This window comes from Aethalodelphis obliquidens, unplaced genomic scaffold, assembly GCF_003676395.1.
Source record: "Aethalodelphis obliquidens isolate GAN/ISIS:26980383/991018 unplaced genomic scaffold, ASM367639v1 scaffold18, whole genome shotgun sequence".
Taxonomy (NCBI): Eukaryota; Metazoa; Chordata; class Mammalia; order Artiodactyla; family Delphinidae; genus Aethalodelphis; species Aethalodelphis obliquidens.
The window spans coordinates 19,127,381-19,149,258 of NW_020837962.1; the positions used below are offsets into that span (position 1 = coordinate 19,127,381).

Genomic DNA, 21,878 nt, shown 5'->3' on the forward strand with positions numbered 1-21,878 from the left:
ACCACAAGCTCGGCCCGAGTGGCCTGAAGGCATGGGCAGCAGGGCGCCCCGGGAGGCTGGCCACTGGCCTTGGCCTCGAGGAAGGGCAGGATCCGGGCAGGTGGCCGCAGAGGTTAGGGGGAGACTAGCGTGGGTGGTCTCCCGAAGGCTCCAGCGACTGGAGCCCCTCCCATTGCGTGTGTGATCCCACTGCAGACCTGGCCCGGCCCCTGCCACCTGGCAGCTTTGTCACAAGAACCCACGAGCCCGGCCCGAGCAAAGCCTCCACCCCGCAGCCCGCACCCCCAACCTCTCCTCCTTCCTCCTGCCCCTGCTGCAGTCCGCACCAGCGTCGGGGTAAACCGGGGTGCTCTCAAAAAGGACGCTGGTCGCTCCATTGCACAGAGGCCCGTACACCACATAGCTGTGTCCCGTAATCCAGCCGATGTCAGCCACGCAGCCAAAGACGTCCCCTGGCCGGTAGTCAAACACAAACTGCAGAAACAGGAGGAGGGGCTGTCAGGAGCCTGTCACCCGTTCCCACACATCACAGGGCGTGTTCTGTCACCGAGGCACAGCTGCTCCCATGGCCCCTGAGAGCAGGAGTGAGGGCAGAGCACCACAGCGGTGATGAGAGGGGAATCACTGGTGACAGCAGCGCCAGGCCCGCAGATGACAGCAAAAGAAGCCGGACTTTAGAGGGGACACTCTTTGAGCCCCAGCACAAAGCCCATGCATACATTGGAGGTCGGTGAGTCCTGAGGCGGGCGGGGATGGGGGTTTTGGGGGAGCGGGCGGATGTCAGGGCCTGAAGGAGCTGGCCACACGTGTACCCACAGGTAAAACTCCATCCAGTCCTATGTCTAAAATAAGGGCACCTTTCTGCATTAAGTTACACCATAGTTTTTTTTTGTTTTTTTGTTTTTTTATACCATCATTTTTTAAATCCTTTTAAAACTGCAAAAAACAAAAGCCAAAAAGGCCAAGAAACGCACCAAGCATCATCAGCTTCTAAGAGTCTGAGAGACACGGGCATCTCCTTATTCTTGCCAAAAAGTCAAACCTGAACCTGACCCTGTCTGCGGGTCCACTTGCCCTCTTGCAGGAGATGCTGAGGACAGAGAGGCACACAGCCGGGAGCTATAACCGACAACATTCAAGGAAATGAAGGGATGGAGGAAAACCCATTGGTCAAACTTGGCTTAAAAGGCTTACCCAAAACAGTCAGTGGGCAAGAGTAAGCTACAGTACCTAGGGATGCACATTTGGGTGACAAAACTAGAAAGGGCAGGGACACTATGGGCCATGAAGGGGCTTCTGTGTGAGGCTGGCGATGTTCCAGTTTTTGACTGAAGTGAGTTTGTCCAACAATAATTCATTAAGCCACACATTTGATTTCGGTGGTTTTCTATATCTGTGTCCTATTTTGCAATAAAGATGTTTTCTTAACCTTTGGGCAAGTGGCCCAGTCTCTTGCTGCCACAGACACACACTGAGGTCCCCCAGGAGTTTCCAGACAGCACAGTGGTCTCGAGTCTGCCAGCGTCCTGTGGAGCCGTGACCCAAGGCAGAGGGGTCTTTCAAGGAAACCACTCCCACTGCACTGGTGAAGCAGGACTCCCACACCCCAAGGCCCACAGCATTCCGGAACTGAGAGGATTTTTAATATGAGGACCCACAGTGCCACATCTTTCAAGGGGCTGGCGACCTCTCTACCTGCTGTTCTTGGAAGGAGAACAGGTGCCCAGGACCAGCCACTCTCCAAAGGGCACCCTGACCCCACTGCTCACCCTGAAACCTGCCCACGTCCCCACCGTCCCTGCAGAGTCAACTGTCCTTTTCCCTGAAGAAACCAACAGTCCTAATACCTTCAGCGGGTACGCGGACGGACACACACACACACACACACACACACACACACACAGACGTACACTCATAGACACACACTTATGTACAGAAGGCTGAAAGTTTCTATTCCTAATGCTTTAAAATGCCCTCACTGTATTGAAGAGAAATTCAAAAGATGGTCCCGTCCTTACATCCCCACTTCTTTTGCTCATGTAGGCAGTGTCCTGGTAACGCTTGAAAACAAAAAATGAAGACTCTTTCACCACATTTACAGCTCCCCTAACGCTAATTTTGTTATAAATTGATGGAAACACGTTGACCCATTCTGTGACCTTCTTGGTCTCAGTAGCTACATTTTCCAAAGTGTTCTGACCTACACAACGTGTCATTCTTTGCAACATGCCCACCCAGAGCTGAGCAAGGGGCTTTCAGACGAGAACAGCTCTGTGATGCTCACGGTCACCCAGCGGCCAGAAGACAGCGGCTTTAGCATGGACTGTGTCAAGCATAATACCTCGTCTTCCCGGCATGGTTCTGTGACACGTCTATCTTTCTGCCTCACTTCCGCATCTTCAGTGCTGCCCGCAAGTGGCTGCCACTCCCAGGCCTCATCTTTGCCCTCCCAGGACCCGCTCGCCGTCCGTGCTCATCCGTAAGGTCCACCTCCGGATGACCAGGCCTGGGATATATGCTGATACGACCGATCAGCATATCCCACTCCCACCCCCACCATAGTGACTGAGTGGGCGGGGCCCTGGTCCCCAGCCAGACTGTAGGTGCTCTCAGCGTCCAAGCCCTGCCTAGATGCGCCTGGGCTTCCCGGTCACATGGCCAGTCGGCTCCCCTGCTGCTGGCATTGCCTGGGGCTGAGTTCTGCCTTTAGCCAGAGAGAGAGTCTGGTCCACAGACGATATCCTGAGGCCCCATCCCACCTGGGAAGCGTCAGCTATTCCCCAAGGCAACCAGGGATGCATGTTAACCAAAATCCCCCCACCCACCCATGTTTAAATGAGTGCTGATTTTTAAATGCATTTACTATAATAAAACTGTGCCAGATCATTTGCTTTATAATCCTTAAAGGATGGTCCCCTGTAATACAATTTCCATACGCTAAATTTAAGCCTCCTCATAAAATCAAGTCTTTTTAAAAATTTTCCTTTTAAAATGTGGCCCCAGTAAGCAGAGCCTAGAGGCCACAGCACTTTTAGGGGCCCATGAAAATGTTTTACTTTCTTTCAAAATCAGATGAAAAAGATATCTTAAGTAGAAGAACACGTCTTAACAAATAACAATAATGTACTCATATCTATACCAACCTAGTCGTATAGGAGAAGGGCACAGGAAGGCCAGAGCACTGGACTCCCAGCACCTGAAAGCAGCCGTGCCAGCCAGCACGTCAGGCCTAGGGAGGGCTTGACACACGTGTGACGGGCTAAAGACCAGCAGAAGACACAGGTCCAAGGACCCAGGCCCTTCCGACAAGGACAGAAACTCAGCTGCCCAAGCCCACCCCTCCACCACGCTGATGCCAGGACTCCCGGCCCTGCTCGTGAACACATGAGGAGAAGACGTTAGCAGGAGCTCTGGCCCCCCGCCTGGAGCCCCCCGGGGCAGCGCCCTACCCGGTGCGTCACAGCGGCGTACAGCAGGTAGCCCGCCTGGGTGTGGACAAGCCCCTTGGGTGTCCCAGTGCTCCCCGAGGTGTACAGCAGGAAGAGCGTGTCCTCACTCCCCATGCTCTCTGGGGCGCACACTGGCTCCTCCTTGGCCATTTCCTGTGAGGGAGAAGACCAGACAGCCCGTCAAGGGCAGTGACCTCGCCCCTGCACCCGGCGTCCCCGAGAACACCTCTCCCCCTCGGCCTCAGGACTCGGCAGACAGGGTTCAGAGTTCACCTTCTCTAGCCTGCCCCAGTTTAATTCCAAATAAAAGGATGGATCCAGTCATTTCTGTTATGTTAAATGTTTCCCTCTGTTTGTGGAATTTGAGTTCCATCTTCCCTACCCGGATGGAAGCCCATCAAATAGCAAAGGGGAACTCTGGGCACCTCTGGGGGACCCAGACTGAGAACCACAATCTGACAAGATTCAGACTCAGTTAATCCAATGACAACCTCTTCTCTTCAAACTATACAAAAGGAGATAAACCCACCTGCTCAAGGGGGATGTCCAGATCCCCCATGTGGACCTTGTTGTCTGTCCTGTGAGCCACGAGGACATGCTGGACGGTTGGGCAGAGCTTTATGGCTTCGTCCACAATCTTCTTCAGCTCCACCACACGCCCTCCCCGGAGTCCTTGGTTGAAGGTGATAACCACCTTGCACTTGGCTATCGGAGTCAAAGGCAGGTATTTCTGGTTAGTTTCCTCCCCACTCCGACCTTCACAGCCCAGACAGCCACACACCCCAGGCCTAAGGGTGTGATGGATAAAGTCCATCCTTGAGCAAGAGGGTCAACACAAAAAAGTGAAGTTCCACCTGCTTTGGGATATTTGTGCTCAGAGCAGAAGCGCCAGCCTCTTCCCAGCTCTGGGAGGAGCAGGTGTAACTGGAGCTAAGCCACTGGAAGCTCAACTCTGCCAGTCTCCCGCTCCCTCCCACCTGCCCCGGGGCCTTCCCAGGCTACCCTCCGCCCACCACGCCCCAACCCGGGATGACCCGGAGGGATCACGGCTGGGCTGTTGTACAACTGGCCCCTGAGAAAGAGCCTGGAACAACCATCCAGCTGCCATGCTGATGGCCAAGCACAGCCCTCAGACCTGTGACGTGGGCACCGAGGCCTGATTTGGAGCCACAGGCGGAAGTGTTGAGGAATCACCCCACCCAGTAGTCCTCAACCAGCCCCTCGGGGTTCATGCTGACGCCCGGGGCACCATCGCCTTCCAGGGTTTCCCTGCGGTCTGAGCCCTGGGCACCCACAGTGGGAGCTCCCCGGCCTCACTCCCTGCACCCCGCAGCACCTCCCAGGACCACCTCCCCAGTGAACTGCCTGCACTTGAACTCTCGCCTCAGGGCGGCTCCTGGGGGCCCTACCTGAGGCGCCAGTCTCCCTCAGCTTTCCAGTCTGAAACGTGCTTTCTAGAGACATGCTCACAGCCTCTCTTCCTCCCAAGAGCCCTAGAGGCGGCACAGCCCCGCGGGCCACCTGTGACCCCTCCAGCACAGGCCTTTGCCTGGGTCAGAGAGATGCTCTGGACTGCTTGGGGCGCCTAGGACAGTGTCATCAGCTCTGCACGCCAGGCCCCGGCCACACACACTGTTTGCTCCTCGAGCCTTGGCAATCGGTCACCGTGGGGAGACAAAGTCAGGTGGACAGAGCCCACCTGAGACGCTCAGGCCTACATCCCTGAGCTGGGACTGTCCAGGGAAGCTCCCTGTGGGGCAGGAAGGGAGATGGCCAAGCAGGTAGAAAGGCACCCTGCTCGAGGGGATGAGAGACAAAGAAAGCTCAGGACCCTCTGGAGAAAACAGTGGCCCCGGCCCAACCTGGGTGCTGGAATCCCGGCCTCCGAGACACAGGCCTCACTCCCGGTGCCCATCTGTGCGAGGCCTCCCTGCCCGAGTGGTTCTCCAGGGCAGGAACCTCCGGGCCCGACACGCCCAGTCCCCAGGAGGTGCTTGAGGAGCACCCTCTCTCTGCGGTCCCCGAGGGCGGGCAGCGGGGCCGTGGCAGGTGCACGGCATCAGCACAGGCAGGATCAGCAGACACTTTGGTCTGGGGAGGATTCACTTTCACCCTGGCTTTTGATCAGGTCTCAGCTTCTGTATTTGTTTTTAATTGCTCCCATAGCCAATTACCACAAATTTAGTGGCTCAGAACCCCCATTTTTTTTTTAGCTCATGGTTCTATAGTCTGGGTGAGCTCGGCCGTGAGACTCTAAGCTGGGTTCTCTGCTTAGAGTCTCACGGCCAAAATCAAGGTGCCAGTGGGGGTGGGGGAAGATCTCACCCCGAGGCTCTGGGGAGAATCTGCTTTCAGGTTGCTCAGGGTGTTGGCAGAAGTCAGGTCCGTGTGGCTGTAGGACTGAGGCCCCCATTTCCTTGCTGTCAGTCAGGGGTCGTCCTCAGCTTTTAGAGCCACCTACACCCCATGCACACAACCTCCTTCAACCTCAAAGCCAGCAAAGGCAGGTCAAGTCCTTGTCACTTGGAATCTCTCTCACCTCCCTCTTGCCACATGTTTTCTGCTTCAGCCAGAGAAAGTTCTCTGCTTTTAAGGATCGGTGGTTACACCGGGCGGACCAGCATCATCCCCCCACTTTGGGGTCCCATCACATCTGCAGAGGCCTTCCGCCACGTAAGGTACATATTCACAGGTACTGGGGAATTCGGGCGTGGACAACTGCTTGGGCCACTAATCTGCCCTCACAGCATCTCGCAGAGCCATTCTCCACCCTCCCCACGCCTCCCTCTCTCCACTCCTCACACAGCCTAGACCAGGAGGGAAGATAAAGGAAGAGGAGTGGCCAGAGACCAGAGGCCAGGCCAGGGGGCCGGGGCCGTAGAATAGGACATACTAACCGGAGAAGCTGCCTACTCACGGTGAGACCTGGTCGCCACACTGACACTCTCCTTCCCCGTGGTGGACAAAAGACAGCTGTGAATTCTCTGACCTGGTCTCACGCCACTTCTCATGGACAAGTAGGGTCTAGGCCCCCTCCCCTTAAATTTGGGGTGGCTACAGACTGGTTTGACCAATGGAGTAGAGCCAGAATGATGCTCTACTGATTCCAGGGTCAGCCTGTAGGGCGAGTGGCAGTCTCCTTGCTTCCTCGTGGAGCCATAAGCCACCATGTAACAAGTCTGACCACCTGAGGCTGCCTTGCTATGGGGAAGCCCAAGTTAGTCATGTGAAGAGGCTACATGAACAGAAAGAGACCCCTGGCCACCCCCAAACATTCAAACCAATCCAGCCAATTTCCCAGATATCACAAAGCAGAGGGAAGCCATTCCCACTACGCCCACCTGACTCCTGCCCCACAGAATCATGAAACATAATAAGAAAATATACTGTTCTAAGTACTTCCTTTTGGAGTAGCTTGTAACACAGCAATAAATAACCAAAATACCACCCTCACTGAGCCAAGAGAACACAGACACTTGTCCCAACAGGGTCTTGCGCCCAGGAAACTGACACCTGAATAGCTGGACATGGAGGCTGTAGGGTGCTGGGGAAGAGCCACTTAATGGCAAAGTTCTAGAGAAAAGTTATAGGACTTTCCCCTGCTGAGTCCCTCAGAGCTGACTGGGCCCCTGCCTTCCCATGGCCTGGCTGTTTAGGATTCCTGAGTTCTGGGAGTTGCCTGGCATCCAGTTACTAATTCTCCAGAGTCAATTGCTTTTGCTTGTTTCAAAGAATCTTAACAGAAACACTTGGTAACTGTGGCCACATCAGCAAGAGAGGAAAGGAGCAGCTAATGTAATGTTAAAAGCATTGGTAGAATGCCTGGGTTCAAATCCTGGGTCTGTCACTAAGTAGCAGTGTGACCTTAGGCAAGTCACTTAACCTTTCTGTGCCTTAGTTTCCAAGACCAGATGGCTTCACTGGTGAATTCTACCAAACAGATAAAGACAAATTAACAGCAATCTTTCTCAAACTCTTCCTAAAAATTGCAGAGGAGGAAACACTTTCTTACTCATTCTGTGTGGCCAGCTTTACCCTGATACCAAAACCAGACAAGCAGATCACAAGAAAAGAAAACTATGGACCAATATTCCTTATAAACACTGATGCAAAAATCCTCAACCAAATGCTAACAAACTGTATCCGGCAGCATATTAACAAGATTATACATCATGACCAAGTGGGATTTATTCCTGGAATGCATGGATGGTTCAGCATATGAAAATCAAGGATAGATATATAGATCAGTGGAATAGAATAGAGAACTCAGAAATGAGCACTCACATATACAGTCAAGTTATATTTGACAAGAGTTCCAAGACCATTCAACAAAGGAAACAATAGTCTCTTCAGTAAATGGTATCACTGGATATGCACAGGCCAAACAAAATGAAGCTGGGCCCTTACCTCACACCATATGCAAAAATTAACTCAAAATGGATCAAAGACCTGGGACTTCCCTGGTGGCGCAGTGGATAAGACTCCGCACTCCCAATGCAGGGGGCCCAGGTTTGATCCCTGGTCAGGGAACTAGATCCCATATGCATGCTGCGACTGAGAGTTCGCATGCCACAACTAAGAAACCCGCATGCCACAACTAAGGAGCCCATGGGCTGCAACTAAGGAGCCCTGGAGCTGCAACTAAGGAGCCCTAAGACTTTGCATGCCACAACTAAGGAAACTGCCTGCTGCAACTAAGGAGCCCATATCCCACAACTAAGGAGCCGGCAAGCCCTGGAACTGCAACTAAGGAGCCCGCCTGCCACTACTAAGATCTGGCACAACCAAAATAAATAAATATTTTTTTAAAAATGGATCAAAGGGGGCTTCCCTGGTGGCGCAGTGGTTGAGAGTCCGCCTGCCAATGCAGGGGACACGGGTTTGTGCCCCGGTCCGGGAAGATCCCACATGCCGCGGAGCGGCTGGGCCCGTGAGCCATGGCCGCTGAGCCTGCGCGTACGGAGCCTGTGCTCCACAACGGGAGAGGCCACAACAGTGAGAGGCCCGCATACTGCAAAAAAAACAAAAATAAAAATAAAATAAAAAGTGGATCAAAGACCTAAATGAAAAAGCTAAAACTATAAAATACTCTTAGAAAAAAACACAGAGGCAAATCTTTGTAATGTTGTACTTGGCAATGGAGTCTTAATTAATATACCAGAAACACAAACAACAAAAGGAAACAGATGAACTGGACTTTATCACAATTAAAAATTTTTGTGCTTCAAAGGACAATACTGAGAAAGCAAAAAGACAACCCACAGAATGGGATAAAATAATTGCAAATCATATATCTGACAAAGGTACAGTACCCAGAATATCTAGAGAACTCACAACTCAACAATAAAAAAAAAGACGAACGACCAATTAAAAAAATGGGCAAAGGACTTACGTAGATATTTCTCCAAAGAAGACACAAATGGACAAGCACATAAAAAGATATTCAATGATATTAGTCATTAGAAAAATGCAAATCAAAACTACAATGAAATACCACTTCATACCCATTGGGATGGCTATAATTTTTTTAAAAAGGAAAATAACAAGTGTTGATGTGGATTTGGAGAAATTGGAACCCTCATACATTGCTAGTAGAAATGTAAAACAGAATAGCTCCTTTGGAAAAGTTTTGCAGTTTGTCAGTAAGTTAAACATAGATTTACCATATGTGCCAGCAATTCCATTCCTAGGTATATACCCAAATAATTGAAAGCAGGTATTCTTATACATAAACGTTCACAGCAGTTCTATTCACAATAGCTAAAAAGTAGAAGCAAGTAAAAATACCCATAAACAGATAAATGGATAAACAAAATGTGGTTTATCCATACAGTCAAATATCATTCGTCTACAAAAAGAAATGAAATACTGATACACACTACAACATAGATGCACCTTGAAAACATGATGCTTAGTGAAAGAAGTAGAACACAGAATGCCACATACTGTAGGAGTTCATTTTTACAAAACCTCCAGAACAAGCAAGTCATAGAGAGAGAGAAAGCAGATTAGTGGTTGTCAGAGGCTGGATGGAGGGGAAATGAGGAATGCCTGCTTCATGGGTATGAGATGTCCATTTGGGATGACGGGAAAGTTCTGGAATAGTGATGACGGTTGCACAACATTGTGCATGTGCTTAATGTCTCTGAACTGTACACTTTAAAATGATTCAATGGTAATAGAAAAAGGGAGAGGGTAGAAATAGCAAGAGTATTATCTCATATAATATTTATGAAGACTAAGTTAAAATGAAGAGAGATGGCCTTCACAAACGGCTTAAAACAAAACCTGGTACACAGTAGGTGCTACAGAGTTCAGAGAGAGAGAGAAAGGAGTAGCAGCACCAATGCTTGAAATTAGAGGGGAAATGTTGAAAGGGAACAGAAAGGCTCCCCAGTCTTTCCTAAAGAGAGTGGTCAACAGAGGTCTGAGAACTATGCCCTTCAGCTCTGTCCATTACCCAAAGGGAAGTCTTCTATGAGACACAAAGAATTCCCAACAGCCCCCAGGGGAGCCAGCTCAGGGAACCCTCTAGGATCTCAAGGGAGCAGGGGTCAGGCTGCACAGACATGAGGCCACCATTCAGACACTCAGCCCTCCGACACCAGAAAAAGGAAGGAGACAATATTGCTCTGCACACCTGTCTGGGAGGCCCTGACCTACCTGCAGACAGAAGGCCTTAAAGACACACCACGAGGCCCACACCTGACTCCAAGCCTCAGGAGATGGCCCACCCCATCAGTCCTCATCACAGAAGGCTTCCAGCTGTTGACCTGTGGAATCTTCCCCATATCTCCCCAGCCTCATCTCACCCTACGTTTCTTCCCTCCTGCACTGCAGCCACACAGCCTCCTCCAGTGGGTACATACGCCACTCCCTCCACCTGGAATCTTCCCTTCCTTCATCTGGTTAAATCCAACGCACTCAGATCTCAGCTGATAGAGCAAATGTTCATTCAGCCATGCGCTGTCCCTGGTAGTGTCCATCATCTGTATGTGTGACTTTCAGTGATGTCTGTCACCACGCTAAGTCCCTGAAGGCCAGGCGACCCAGGTTCCTCCCTCCCTCCCACTGCCCACGTGCTCACCATCATTGATCCTCGCAGCCAAGGACCCCGCACTGAAGCCAGCAAAGACAACAGTGTGGATGGCTCCAATCCTGGCGCAAGCCAGCATTGCGGCCACAGCCAGCGGGGAGACAGGCATGTAGATGGCTACCCGGTCCCCTCGGTGGACTCCATGCCTCTTGAGCGTGTTGGCCAGGCGGCACGTGGTCTCCAGCAGTTCCCTGTGGCACAAGGAAGGGAGGGCTGTCAGAGAAGGGGGAGGGCCAGAACGCATAGTCATTTGGCTGGAATAATTCTGCAAACTGCAGGCACTGGCGCCCCGGCCAGCCAGGGGGAGGGCAGCCACTCCAACACTTGATGCATGGAAGGCTCTTTTCAGAAAACATTGTAACTTTGTAGGCTTGTCCTGACACAGATTCACGGCCACACTGCTGAGAAAAATCGCCTGTCCCTGCATCCACTGAGAGCAGAGCTTCTCAGAGACCTGGGTCATCCGGTCCCGGAGCCTTCTGACACATCCTCCCCGAGAGGCCCCTGTTCTCTGGGTCAGCACAGGCCTTGCTGGGCAGGGGACCCCAGGAAGGGGACCCCAACTCTGCGAAGCCTCAGTGATTTGGGAAGGAAAGCGACCCACAGCCCAGGGCAGGGCTGGGTGGTGAGGGACCAGGACACTGTGCCCCGCCTCCTGTGCCCACATGGCCCCTGCCTCCACTCCAGGGGCTTAGGCTTGGCCAGCCAGTCAGAGAGCACCATCCCGCTGAACAACCTGATATGCTTGGGGTTAGCACGTGACCCAACACAACCCCGAGAGGATGACAGCCTACCAGAAACCAGAGCAGGAAATGGAGGAAAGTGCAGGAGAGCAGAAGCAGGTGGACGCTGGGTTCAGCACTGCTTCCCACGTGGTCCCACTGAACCCCACTTCCCACAGGAAGGGACATTTCCCATTTTCACTGCTCTTGTTTTATTGTATTTGTTTTATATATATATATATATTTTTTTTTATTTTTCTTCCGAAGAAAAAAATTATATTGCATTTGAAATTCATTGATGGTTTCTTTTCAATACAGCATATGAGGACACAAATTTAAGGGTCACTGTAGACTTTTAAAGCACATACAACATCTGTAACTTAGTTTCTTAAATAATTTTTAAACAAAATCAAAACAATTTAAACAGAAATATTTTAAACACTCAAAATCATAGCTCCAATGTTGCTCATAACGTCAGTGTGAATGACTTGCTGTATTTGTTATTTAACAGAAAGCTGGCATGGAAGGGCAGAGTAAGTCCACCCACCCACGTGGCTCTACCTTCCTGGCCAAGACCCAGGAGCGTTTGTGGTTGCCCTGTGCTCAGAGGCCCAGAAAGGGGCAGCCCAGCAAGGGCCAGCAGGAAATGAAGGGTGGGCAGTGACAGGCCTTGGGGGAGACCAGACGAGAGATCACTAGTGTAACCAAGCAGGACCTTATGGGGCCTTCCAGGGACAGACTCCACCCCCATATCCTCTGCTTTAGCTCCTCTCTAAAGTACCTAGATAATAGTATCTGATGCACATTCCTGAGTTGTTTTACAGATGCTAAAACGCCCACCAGACGGAAGAAATTGACTACTTGTAGCCTCTGGACCTACTGGAGCCTGAGGACTGATAATGTTAACAGTCCTGTTAGTCACCATCGACCAGAGAACTGTGGTGAGCTGATCACATACCCTGCGACTCCCCTCCCTCACCTTGCCTCTAAAAAGGTTTTCCTGAAACCCATCGGGGAGTGGGGTGTTTTGAGCACCAGCGGCTCTGGACTCCTTGCTTGGTGCCTGCAGTAAACGCTGCACTTTCCTTCACTCCAACCCGGTGTCAGTAGATTGGCTTTACTGTGCACAGGCAAGCGGACGGACCCAAGTTTGGTTCGGGTAACACGAGTGCAGCCTGCGCTCCCCCTCGACTCCTGCCCAGGCTGGCACACTGCCTCTCTGGTAGGACCCTATCCTTTCTCCTTAAGCTTTAGGAGGACAAAAGCACCATTCACTGACCCCATCCACCCCGCACCTGAGCTTGTGATGAAAGAAAGAGCACCCCAACAGCCCCCAACAGCAAACTCCCCGGAGCCAGGGCCCAGAAACACGCCTCCTGCGTGCGGGGAGGAGGCTAGGACAGTCTGTGACAGCACTCAAGAGGCAGCTACGGTCAGTCACACAGAAGGATAACTTCAGCCCAGCGCAGGTGCCATTTTCAACAGCGCTAAGGACTTAAGGAGTCGGTGCTGGGGAGATGGAGGCTCAGGTGCGTCAGAGATCAGTGGTGACGACATCCAGTCCTTTTTCTGCAGACGGAAGGCAGCATTTTGAAGTCGAGGAAGGCACAGAGCCGTCCAGACAGAGAGGCCTGGGTTACCTTCTATAGGAGTTGCACGGGCATGGGAGCTCACCTTTCTCAGCTGCCACAAGATCACCTGAGAAACAGCAGGCCCCTTCCACCTTGTTTAACTGTTACGAGTGTTAATGAAAAGCTTCACCCACTCAGGACTCGGCCAAACATTCAGTAGAGATTATCTTTACCATCAGACGTCTTTGTTTGAAATTACTTTCTAGAAGTACTAAAATCAACTAATTCATTTTGATGAATTTGTAAGATGTTAAAAATTCCATTCTAGGCACCATGGGGGCGAGTAGGGCACCAGACAAAAGAAATGAGAGGGAAAGCGTCCTCCTGCAATCCAGCCCCACTGGGGAAATGAAGGCACATGAAAGTGTGATGGGTGTTTATCACCTCAGCTTCTGGTACAATTACTGAGGCAGCAGGGAGAGCTTTCTGGAAAGGTTGGCCGTGGGGAGGAGGAGAAAGGCAGCAAAGGGGAAAGGACTCCCTTCAGGGGCAGAAGCTGCCTGGCGGTCAGAGCTGGGCAGCTGACCTATAGCCCCGGGAAGGTCTGGAGACCAAGCTGAAGTAGCCCAGGTGTTCCCTGGAGGATCGAGGGGCCTCCTCATGGGCCCTGGAACTGAGTCTGCTGGGTCCCACACCCTTGCCGCTGCATCCAGAGAAGTTTCTGGTAAAGAATCTGATCGGGGTAAATCTCTCGAGTTCACTCCCCTTCCCATCCTCTCTGCCAAGGCCATAAAACTCAAGGTCAAAGAGATCCTTGAAGCCTCCCTGGGGTTCCTGGCCACAGCGGTCCAGCCTCTGCTTAAACATCACGTTGCTGGGAATCACCCCGCACAGCACTAAACAGTCTTCCTAGAATCAGGCCAAGACTTGTAGCTGTTCCACTTCCACCCCTTGGTCCCAGTTCAGCCCTTTAAAGACGTCCAGAGAAAATCTGTCATTCAATGATAGCCCTTCAGATTCCTGAATACCCCCCACCACTACCTCGCAAAGCCTTTTCTCTCCCAGGTTCTCTCGCCCAGCCCTCCGTGACGCCACTCCCATTCTCTAGAAACCCCCAGGTTACCAAACGGACCCCGGCATTCCCATGGTATCTGCCCGGGTCAGAATATGGAACGCAGACCCTTGACCCCAACTCTATATTTAACCATGTAAATGAAGAATACATTTATTTTCTAATGCCTGACAAAGGTGGCCCAAATTCAACATGAGGTCACTAACCCACTGACCATCGCCACACACAGAACAGGACTCTGAACAGGGGTCCTCCATATCACAGTCAGTAAATTAATTTTTAAAATCGGACTTTCCGGACTATCCATTTGTCCCTATTTAATTCCATCTCAATTTCTCCTCATCTTTCCAGTTCATCCATTATATTTTTAAACTTGGATTTTTCATTTTAAGCTTTTGCTTTTCATTACCAATCTTCTCCAGACTTAGACCACTGGAATATATGGTCAGCAAACCTAGGTCTTCAAATCACAAAAAAGTAAGTGCTATTCAAGTGATCCTGTTACGTGAGGTACTCAAAAATCATTCAAAAGCAGTTCTTGGATACTCATAACTTCTCAGACTTTCACAAACCGAAATGCTGTTTCTTATCAAACAGAGAACGCAGCCACTCAGTGATGGGTGCTCTGGGCTGACTGCAGGATGCACTGGCTTCCTCCTTGCCTGCGAGATCTTTCCAAGGGACAGTGACACGCAGCTTTCTGAGAAATGATCTCAACAAAATGAGTTAGAGTTCTATTTTCAAGTGCCAGGAGAAATATAGCATTCGTCATGCAGGTTCTGAATAAGATATCTACATTTGTCTGTGAGTAGACTCCTCAGGGCCATGCCTTCCACGTGGACGCATGCAAATGACAGGCACAAATACACAGACTGGCCTCATATTCAGGGTGCTGAACACCAGCAAAATGCTGCCTGGCCTTGGGGGAAGGAAGGAAACCATCTACAGCCAACTCTAAGCTTCAAGTGGGAGGAGCATTCATCCAGTGCTAATCCGTAACCAACACAACATCTGCCCAAACACAGACAGAAGAAAGGCACCTCTGGCCCAGCTCAATCCAAAACAGGACACAGCTGGACAGCCCCAGGGGAAGTAAGATAAGCCGGGTGTGTTTGTGTGCGTGTGTGTGTGTGTGTGTGTGTGTGTGGTGCTGTTGTATTTAAGAAACACATCCGGAATGCATGCCTTGCTTACTTGCTACCATTACCATTACTCTGGCTCTTGTGCTCATTAAACACTGGAAAAGAGGCTACCTCCTTCTGTGTCCACCTGCCCCACTGAGTATGAGCTTTACTTGGGCAGGGATTTGTTCTTTGCCTTCCTCCCAGCGTCCGGAACCGGGCCTAGCTCAGAGAAGGTATGCAACAGATATCTGTGGACCGGAAAGGAAGAGCAGGTAAGCAAGAAAGGACGAAAGCCCTGGCGGGTGCAGGGCGACTGGAGCCCGAGCTCTAACCATGAGCGCCGGGTCCACCCCGCAAATGCCTCCCAGCTTCCTGTACCTCCTGTACCCTGGCAGGAGACATCCTGCCCCTCAGAGAGGGCGATGGGCAGGGCCACCCCACTGATAGGCCAGCACACAGCTCCTGTCCTCTGCGTTTCCTTCTGCCGATAAGGGAAGGAACCCAGGGAACTGTGTCGATGTGTGTGTGGAAGGCCTGTGGCAGTCACTTCTTTCCTCCAAGCCTGGTGCTGAGGGGAGGGGTCAACCCCGTGGTCCAGATGCAGGACTGGACAGGACACATCTTTCTTCGGTACACTTCTCTAGACTTTGATATTCTCTTCAGCAAGCCATTTCTGGAAGATGGAGGTGGTGAGAGAAGCAAGGGCTGGCTTTCGGAAAGCGGAGCACGGCAAGAGGGTCCCCTTCTCACAGGGAGAAGCTCACCAGGCCTCGGGACCAACTCCTTCCCTCTGGCAGACTCCTCTGGCCCAGACATTGCTGTAGCCACTAAATCTAATCTAACATAATGACATGTGCTTACTCTGCTACTTACTGCCACCGAGAGAACAGAAGCCCAGGAAATTCAGCTGAGCAGGCTCATAACCCAAGTATGAAATGCCTCTCACGTCATGATTTGATCACGTGACCATGACCTTGAGCAAAGGTAAGCTGCAGTGAACTGTAAAGCAGCTGCCACATGTCGACACAAAAACGCCCAAGCTGCCGTTGCCAAGGAAGGCCCCGCACACACTCAGCGTTCACAGGAAACAAGAGCTGAACTGCCACAGCTGACGCCAGGCCAGCCAGTGAACTTGCAATCACTAAAGCTGCATGTTTTCTAAATTTATTACAAAAAATAAATGTATTCTCCTTGAGGTTTTGCTACACTCTGCAGAAAGTTCTGGACTCAGAGAATTTCCCTCTCAGGAGAATGCCTCAGTGAACGACATTTGATCAGAGATGGGGCTCCCACCCAGCTCCCCATACACCCAGGGTCTAGACTGTCTCAACCATAGAATGGCCTAATAATAGGACCACTACTAAGGTGGTCTCGAGGACTCCTGTGGTCTGAATGTCTGCAGAATCCTAACCCCCAAAGATGATAAGATGATAGTATTAGGAGATGGGGCCTGGGGGGGGGGTAATTAGGGCACGAGGGTGGAGCCCCATGATGGGATTAGTGCCCTTATAAGTGAGACCCCCACAGAGCTCCCTTTTTCCTTCCACCATGTATGGACACAAAAGGAAGGCACTGGCTGTGACCCAGGAGGAGGGCCTGACCAGCAGGTGACCGTGCTGGCACCTTGATCTTGGACTTCCAGCCTCCACAACTGTGAGAAATAAGTCTCTGTTATTTATAAGCCCCCCCACTCCGCCCAGTCAGTGGTGTTTTGTCATAGCAGCCCAAACAGACTTAAGACCAAATATGAAGTCCTAGGCACATATAAAGGGATCCTATAAACAGTAGCTATAATTATTGCAGAATGGCAGAAAAATAAAATTGGTGAAAATCAGTGGTTCCTTAACAGCAGGAAGGAGAGTGAAAATGCCAGTTTGCTTTTGTGTAACTCTTAGGCAGCCGTTTCACTGGCTCAGGGTGAATGAGAGTCACCAGTGTATTTGAATGCGGTTCGAGAATCCCTCCCCTGAAGGCCCACCTGCTCCACGCGCCCTGCCGTGGCTGTTGATGGGAAGCCCTCGTTTGGGGTGGGAGGTGGGTCTGAGGATGCATCATCCACAGTCAGGGCTGCTGCCAGCTACAGATTCCAGGCACTTGGCAATGGCCTGGGGTTCCGGGAGCCTGGAGGGACGGTAGACCCACCGCCATGCCTGTGCACCCCGCCCATCCGCCACCTGCCGTGTCACCCCACCACCTCCACCCGCTGCCCCGTCTTCTCCAGCCACGCTTGCCACCCACTGTGACCACAAGGAGCCTCCTCTCCGGGCCAGCTTTGGCCACCTGCAGGCCCACGGGCTCCTGCCTCCTCAGCCTTCCCCAACCCGCTCGTGTTACCGCCCAGGGAAGCCTCCTCCTGCCCGCCCACTGCCACCACATGCACAGTTCCTTCGGTGACAGCAGGAACAGCGCTGCTCTGAACCCTAGGCACATCCGTGGAGCACTCACAACAGCCCATGGGCTGGGGGCTACCATCACGACCCCATTTTCCAGATGAGGAAACTGAGGCACAGAGGAGTTAAGTGACTTCTCAAGGCTATTCAGCTGAAAGGGTCAAGGGTCAGGTCAGGATTCAAACCCAAGCCTGGCTCCAAGGGCAGCTCTCAAAACCCACAGCTTCAGAATAACTGACACCCTATTTCAAAGGTTCCCAAACCTGAGGATTTTTGCCGTCTGCCAACTCCATCGTTATTTATGTAACATTTTTCCTTGGATTGAAATGAGCAAGAGAAGTGCTCAAAGCCGCTCACTGTGGTTGAATCGAGCCTTCCTCTAATCAGGACGGAGCAGAACTGGGGCGGGGTGGGCGTGCTTTTCTTCACACTTCAGTGTTTGGCTCCACATTCAGAACCACCTGCCCCAGGGTCCAACTCCCTCTCATCCTAAGTCTTTCTCTCCCCCTCTTGACGCAGCCCTGGTGGAACAGAAGTGACGGGTCAGACTTGAGAAAAGGTCTGCCCTCTTCCCTGATTCACGCCTGATTTCCCTTGGACCTCGGCACTGGCCTTCAGCCCGAGTCCTGTCTCCAGAAAAGAAGTTCTTTCCTTTCCAGACTCAGAGCCCCGCTCACATCGAGGCAGGCAGTGCCAACACACGAAGAACCCCAGAGGCTCCCGCAGGCTGGTAGCCCTGAGCTACCAAGGACAACCAGCAGGGAGAATGGGGCTGTCGGCCCAGATGGAGCAAAGGAATCCACCCTCCCAGTGGCCCAGAAACCTCGCTCCAGCTTCCCAGAGGAAGTTTAACTGGATCTGTTGATGGGAAATTGCCAGGCCTCTCCCCCATCCAGACTCCCACTGTTCCCAGGTTCGGATGAGGTCCAAGACAGACACAGGGGGTCAGGAGACAGAATGAAGGGCCAGGCAGGCCCCCTAACCTGGCCCATTACCCCTCCTCTCGTACCCAAAGTGACCCCTCCTGCCTCCAGGGCCCCGAGGTCCCCAGAGCCCCTCCAGCACGCGCACTTTCTGCTCCTCACGGCCCCGCCGTCACACCAGGACTCCACAGTCTTTAGGCCCACCTTGTTCCGCAGCCGTCCCTTGTCCCTCCTAGAGGCCACCTGGAGCCCTCAGGCACTGACCTCTCCTCCCCAGCTGGAATCGCGGTTAACATGCGACTCCTTGTCTTGGAGGTCCTGGAACACATAGCCCTGGTCAGTGAAGGGGTGCGATGTCTGCACACAGACCTACAGGCCTGTCACCAAGTTAGCGCCACAGGGCAGCCCGCCATTTACACCTTCACCGCCTCCAAGATGCCACAGCACATCTCGCAGATCAGACACTGCTGGGTCCAAACTCTGTTTCTGGCATTTCCAGCTGGGTGAGCCTGAGAGTCCCCTCAGCTCGCTGGGCATCAGGTCCCTCACTTTACAACCCAGGGTGACCGGGAATCCAAACGAAGATTGTAAGTGCCAGGGGCCCACACAGCGGGGGCTGCCCCCTCCTTAGGGTCAGGGCCAGGGTTAGGGCCCGGGGACCTGGAGGACAGCCAGCCCCTGGCTGGTTACAGGGAACCCTCCTGCAAGCGGGTCTTGGGCAGCAGACAGAAGGGTCCAGCACGGTGGGCACGGGGGGCTACATGTCAGCCGAGCATCAGGGTGGCCCTGCAGGGTCTCAGGGCTGCCTGCCGGGCTGCTCCTTCCAGGGGCCTTCATTTTCCACCTCAGCCGGAAGAGGAAGTGGCCAAGGATCGGGCGGGGAGGGTCGGGGAGGGGCCTGGGATGACAAGCACCCAAGCAGGCCTCTGTGCTGCCCCAGAGGGGACCCAGCACAGCCACAGCAAGGCTGTCGGCCCCCCTCCCACCACCAGGTCTGCAGCTGCCAGAAGCCGGACCACACAGCTGGAACAGAAGCACCTCCTTAAAGACTGGTCCCCAAGGGGCCAGCGCCCCTTCCCTCCACAGGCTGCTGCCCCTCCACCTCCCGCAATGCAGCCCCTCCAGCATCGCCTGCACAGCAGAAGGGAGTTCACAAAAAGCAGGCATCCAACTCCAAGGGAGACGTCTGTTATGTGTGCTCCTCCAACTAAACGTCCGCCAGAGGGTTCCCAGAAAGGGCCCCATCAAGGAGGTTCGACTCTCTGTGGAGGTCATTCCTGCTGCAGTCCCAAGACAGGGCCATTGCAAAATGTGAAATTCCAAGAGCCTCAGCTTGCCCAAAAGAATGGGAAAGAAAACTAAGTGTTACGTATAGAAAGATTCAAAGCACTTGCCAGCTTCAAAATCTGGAGCCAAGTCTTAAAGGAAAGTTAAATGCTGGTTTAAAACCAGCTCCATCCACGTAACCCAGAGCTCCTACCAGATTCTGGGAGCCAGCACGGGGATTCCTGACCAAGTTTCGCAATCAGAGTTACTCAGAGGCCAGCAGGGGACACTGCACACAAGCCTGGCAGCCACTAGTTTCCGGTGCCTCCACCGAGGAGAGCCCACCGACAAACCCACTCACCCTGCTGCCAGGGGCCCCTGTCCTGCAGCCTCATGGTCACCGGCCCTGGCTCACCCCAAAGCACCCCACCCTCAGCCTCACTATGTCCATTAATGATCTTCCCCTTCAGTTGCCCTAATATTTTAATAAAGGAGTTTGCTCACTGCAAACTGTAGTTAATCTGGGGGTGAGAAGCACCAGATGCAAGGGTCAGGGGGCTGCCTTTTAGCGGGCTCCTAACTGTTCTCCGGACGTGAGGACCTCTCCCTGCAAACCCCACCCGGCCCTCCCGGCCGCAGCAGCCGCAGGGCCACCCGTGCCCTTCCCCTCGTCAAATCTGAAATCCTCTACTGACCTCCCTTCACCTGCCCCGACCTACAGCCAAATCAGACCCACATCCTCCCAGACCCAGGTCTCGGCTTTCATTCCCCTGTGCTGCTCAACACCCAGCACCCAGTGGAGGAGAAAACAGGGTCAGAGAGCTGGAGATTTGCTCCAGGTCACACACAGCTGGGGACAAAGCAGGCGGGAACACAGGCCTCCGCCCACCCCGCCACCTCACCCCACAGTGCGCTGGCCGGCCCTGCCCTCGGCCTCCATGCTCGGGCCTCCCCTCCTCGGCCTCCCAAAACCCAACCCCCCAGCACTTCCTCAAAGTCTTCTCCAACGGCGTTACAGCAACTTCCTGCTTCCTCCCACCAGAGCCCACAGGGCCCTTCCGTGACCTTAACAAGTGGCCACGTAAAGACACCCGGGGCCCGGGGCACAAGCCAGCTTCTCAGGAGGTGCCTCCAGGCTTCAGAGCTCGAGGCACCCTCTACCCAGGGGTGCTGGTGTGGCTGCCCCAGACAGGGGGCCGCCCCAGGGGCTGGGCCCCATTCTGTATTCTCAGTGGGCCCCCCACGCTAGGCACCAGTAACGCCCAGTGCCTGGTCGGCTGGCCCAGGCAGGAGGCATCCTCCGCGCTGGCCGAGGGGCTCTGAGGCAGGCAGCGGGGAGGGGGCCTTCCGTCCACTCTGCGCCTCTGGGCAGGGGCTCCCCACTGTGCACGCCCCACCATAAGAAGGCCCAGCTGGAACAACTACAGAAATCATTGCCTCTAGGGCTGGACCCACAGTGGAAACTCCACTCGGCTCACGTGTGGGCACATGGGGGGTGCCAGGCCTGCTCTCCCCGCTGCAGCCCAGACGCCCAGCTCAGCTGCACAGCCTGGCCATGACCACAGCAGCGCTGCCCTCACGGCAACCCGCGTTCACAGAGGAGGGCCAGGCCAGGGCTAAAACATGCTACAGATTAATTAAAAGGTCACATCTTAGATAAATAACAAGGGCCTACTGTAGAGCTCAGGGAACTACATTCAATATCCTGGGATAAACCATAACGGAAAAGAATATGAAAAAGAATATATATGTGTATAACTGAATCACCCTGCTGTACAGCAGAAATTAACACAACATTGTAAATCAACTACACTTCAATAAAATAAATTTTTAAAAAACTGTTTTTTTAAAGGACTCATGTCTGGACCCCTGTCCAGAGAGCCTCACATGGGAGATCCTGGTTCAGAGCCTGGTGAATACTCTCAGGCTGCTCTCGCCTCTGTCCGAGCGCAGGCACCCTCCACTGAGAGGTCCTGAGCACAGAACACCAGGACCAGCCACAGCGTCTGCTCTGCTCCATGCCCTCTGCCCGTCCCCAGCTTGGAAACCCCTGGCCCAGAGCCCGGGCTCCAGGCAGGCAATGGTCTTGAGCCCCCGCACCACCTGCCTAGAGGACAGGGATTTGTGTTTGTCCACATCCCCATCGCCAAGGGCCTCTAGAATCTGTCTGCTTAAACTGAATGTGAAGGACCATCTTGCGAAATAAGCACGTGGACGGCTGGAAAGAACTGCTCCCAGTGCTATCTGGCTGCACAGCCTCGGGGA

At 53.0% G+C, this 21,878-nt stretch overlaps 1 protein-coding gene across 4 annotated transcripts in view; it reads right to left on the reverse strand.

The window, feature by feature from the left end:
- ACSS1 (acyl-CoA synthetase short chain family member 1) overlaps positions 1 to 21,878 on the reverse strand; it is a 42,734-nt gene that overhangs the window by 9,810 nt on the left and 11,046 nt on the right. For 3 of the 4 annotated variants that reach the window (XM_027118119.1, XM_027118118.1, XM_027118117.1), the window contains exons 3-6: positions 10,537 to 10,736; positions 3,979 to 4,154; positions 3,450 to 3,602; positions 327 to 474 (exon numbers count right to left, since the gene is read on the reverse strand). In XM_027118119.1, coding sequence (XP_026973920.1) covers positions 327 to 474; positions 3,450 to 3,602; positions 3,979 to 4,154; positions 10,537 to 10,736 — 677 coding nt within the window. The remainder of the gene's footprint in view (positions 1 to 326; positions 475 to 3,449; positions 3,603 to 3,978; positions 4,155 to 10,536; positions 10,737 to 21,878) is intronic. The other variant, XM_027118120.1, reaches the window with a different exon arrangement.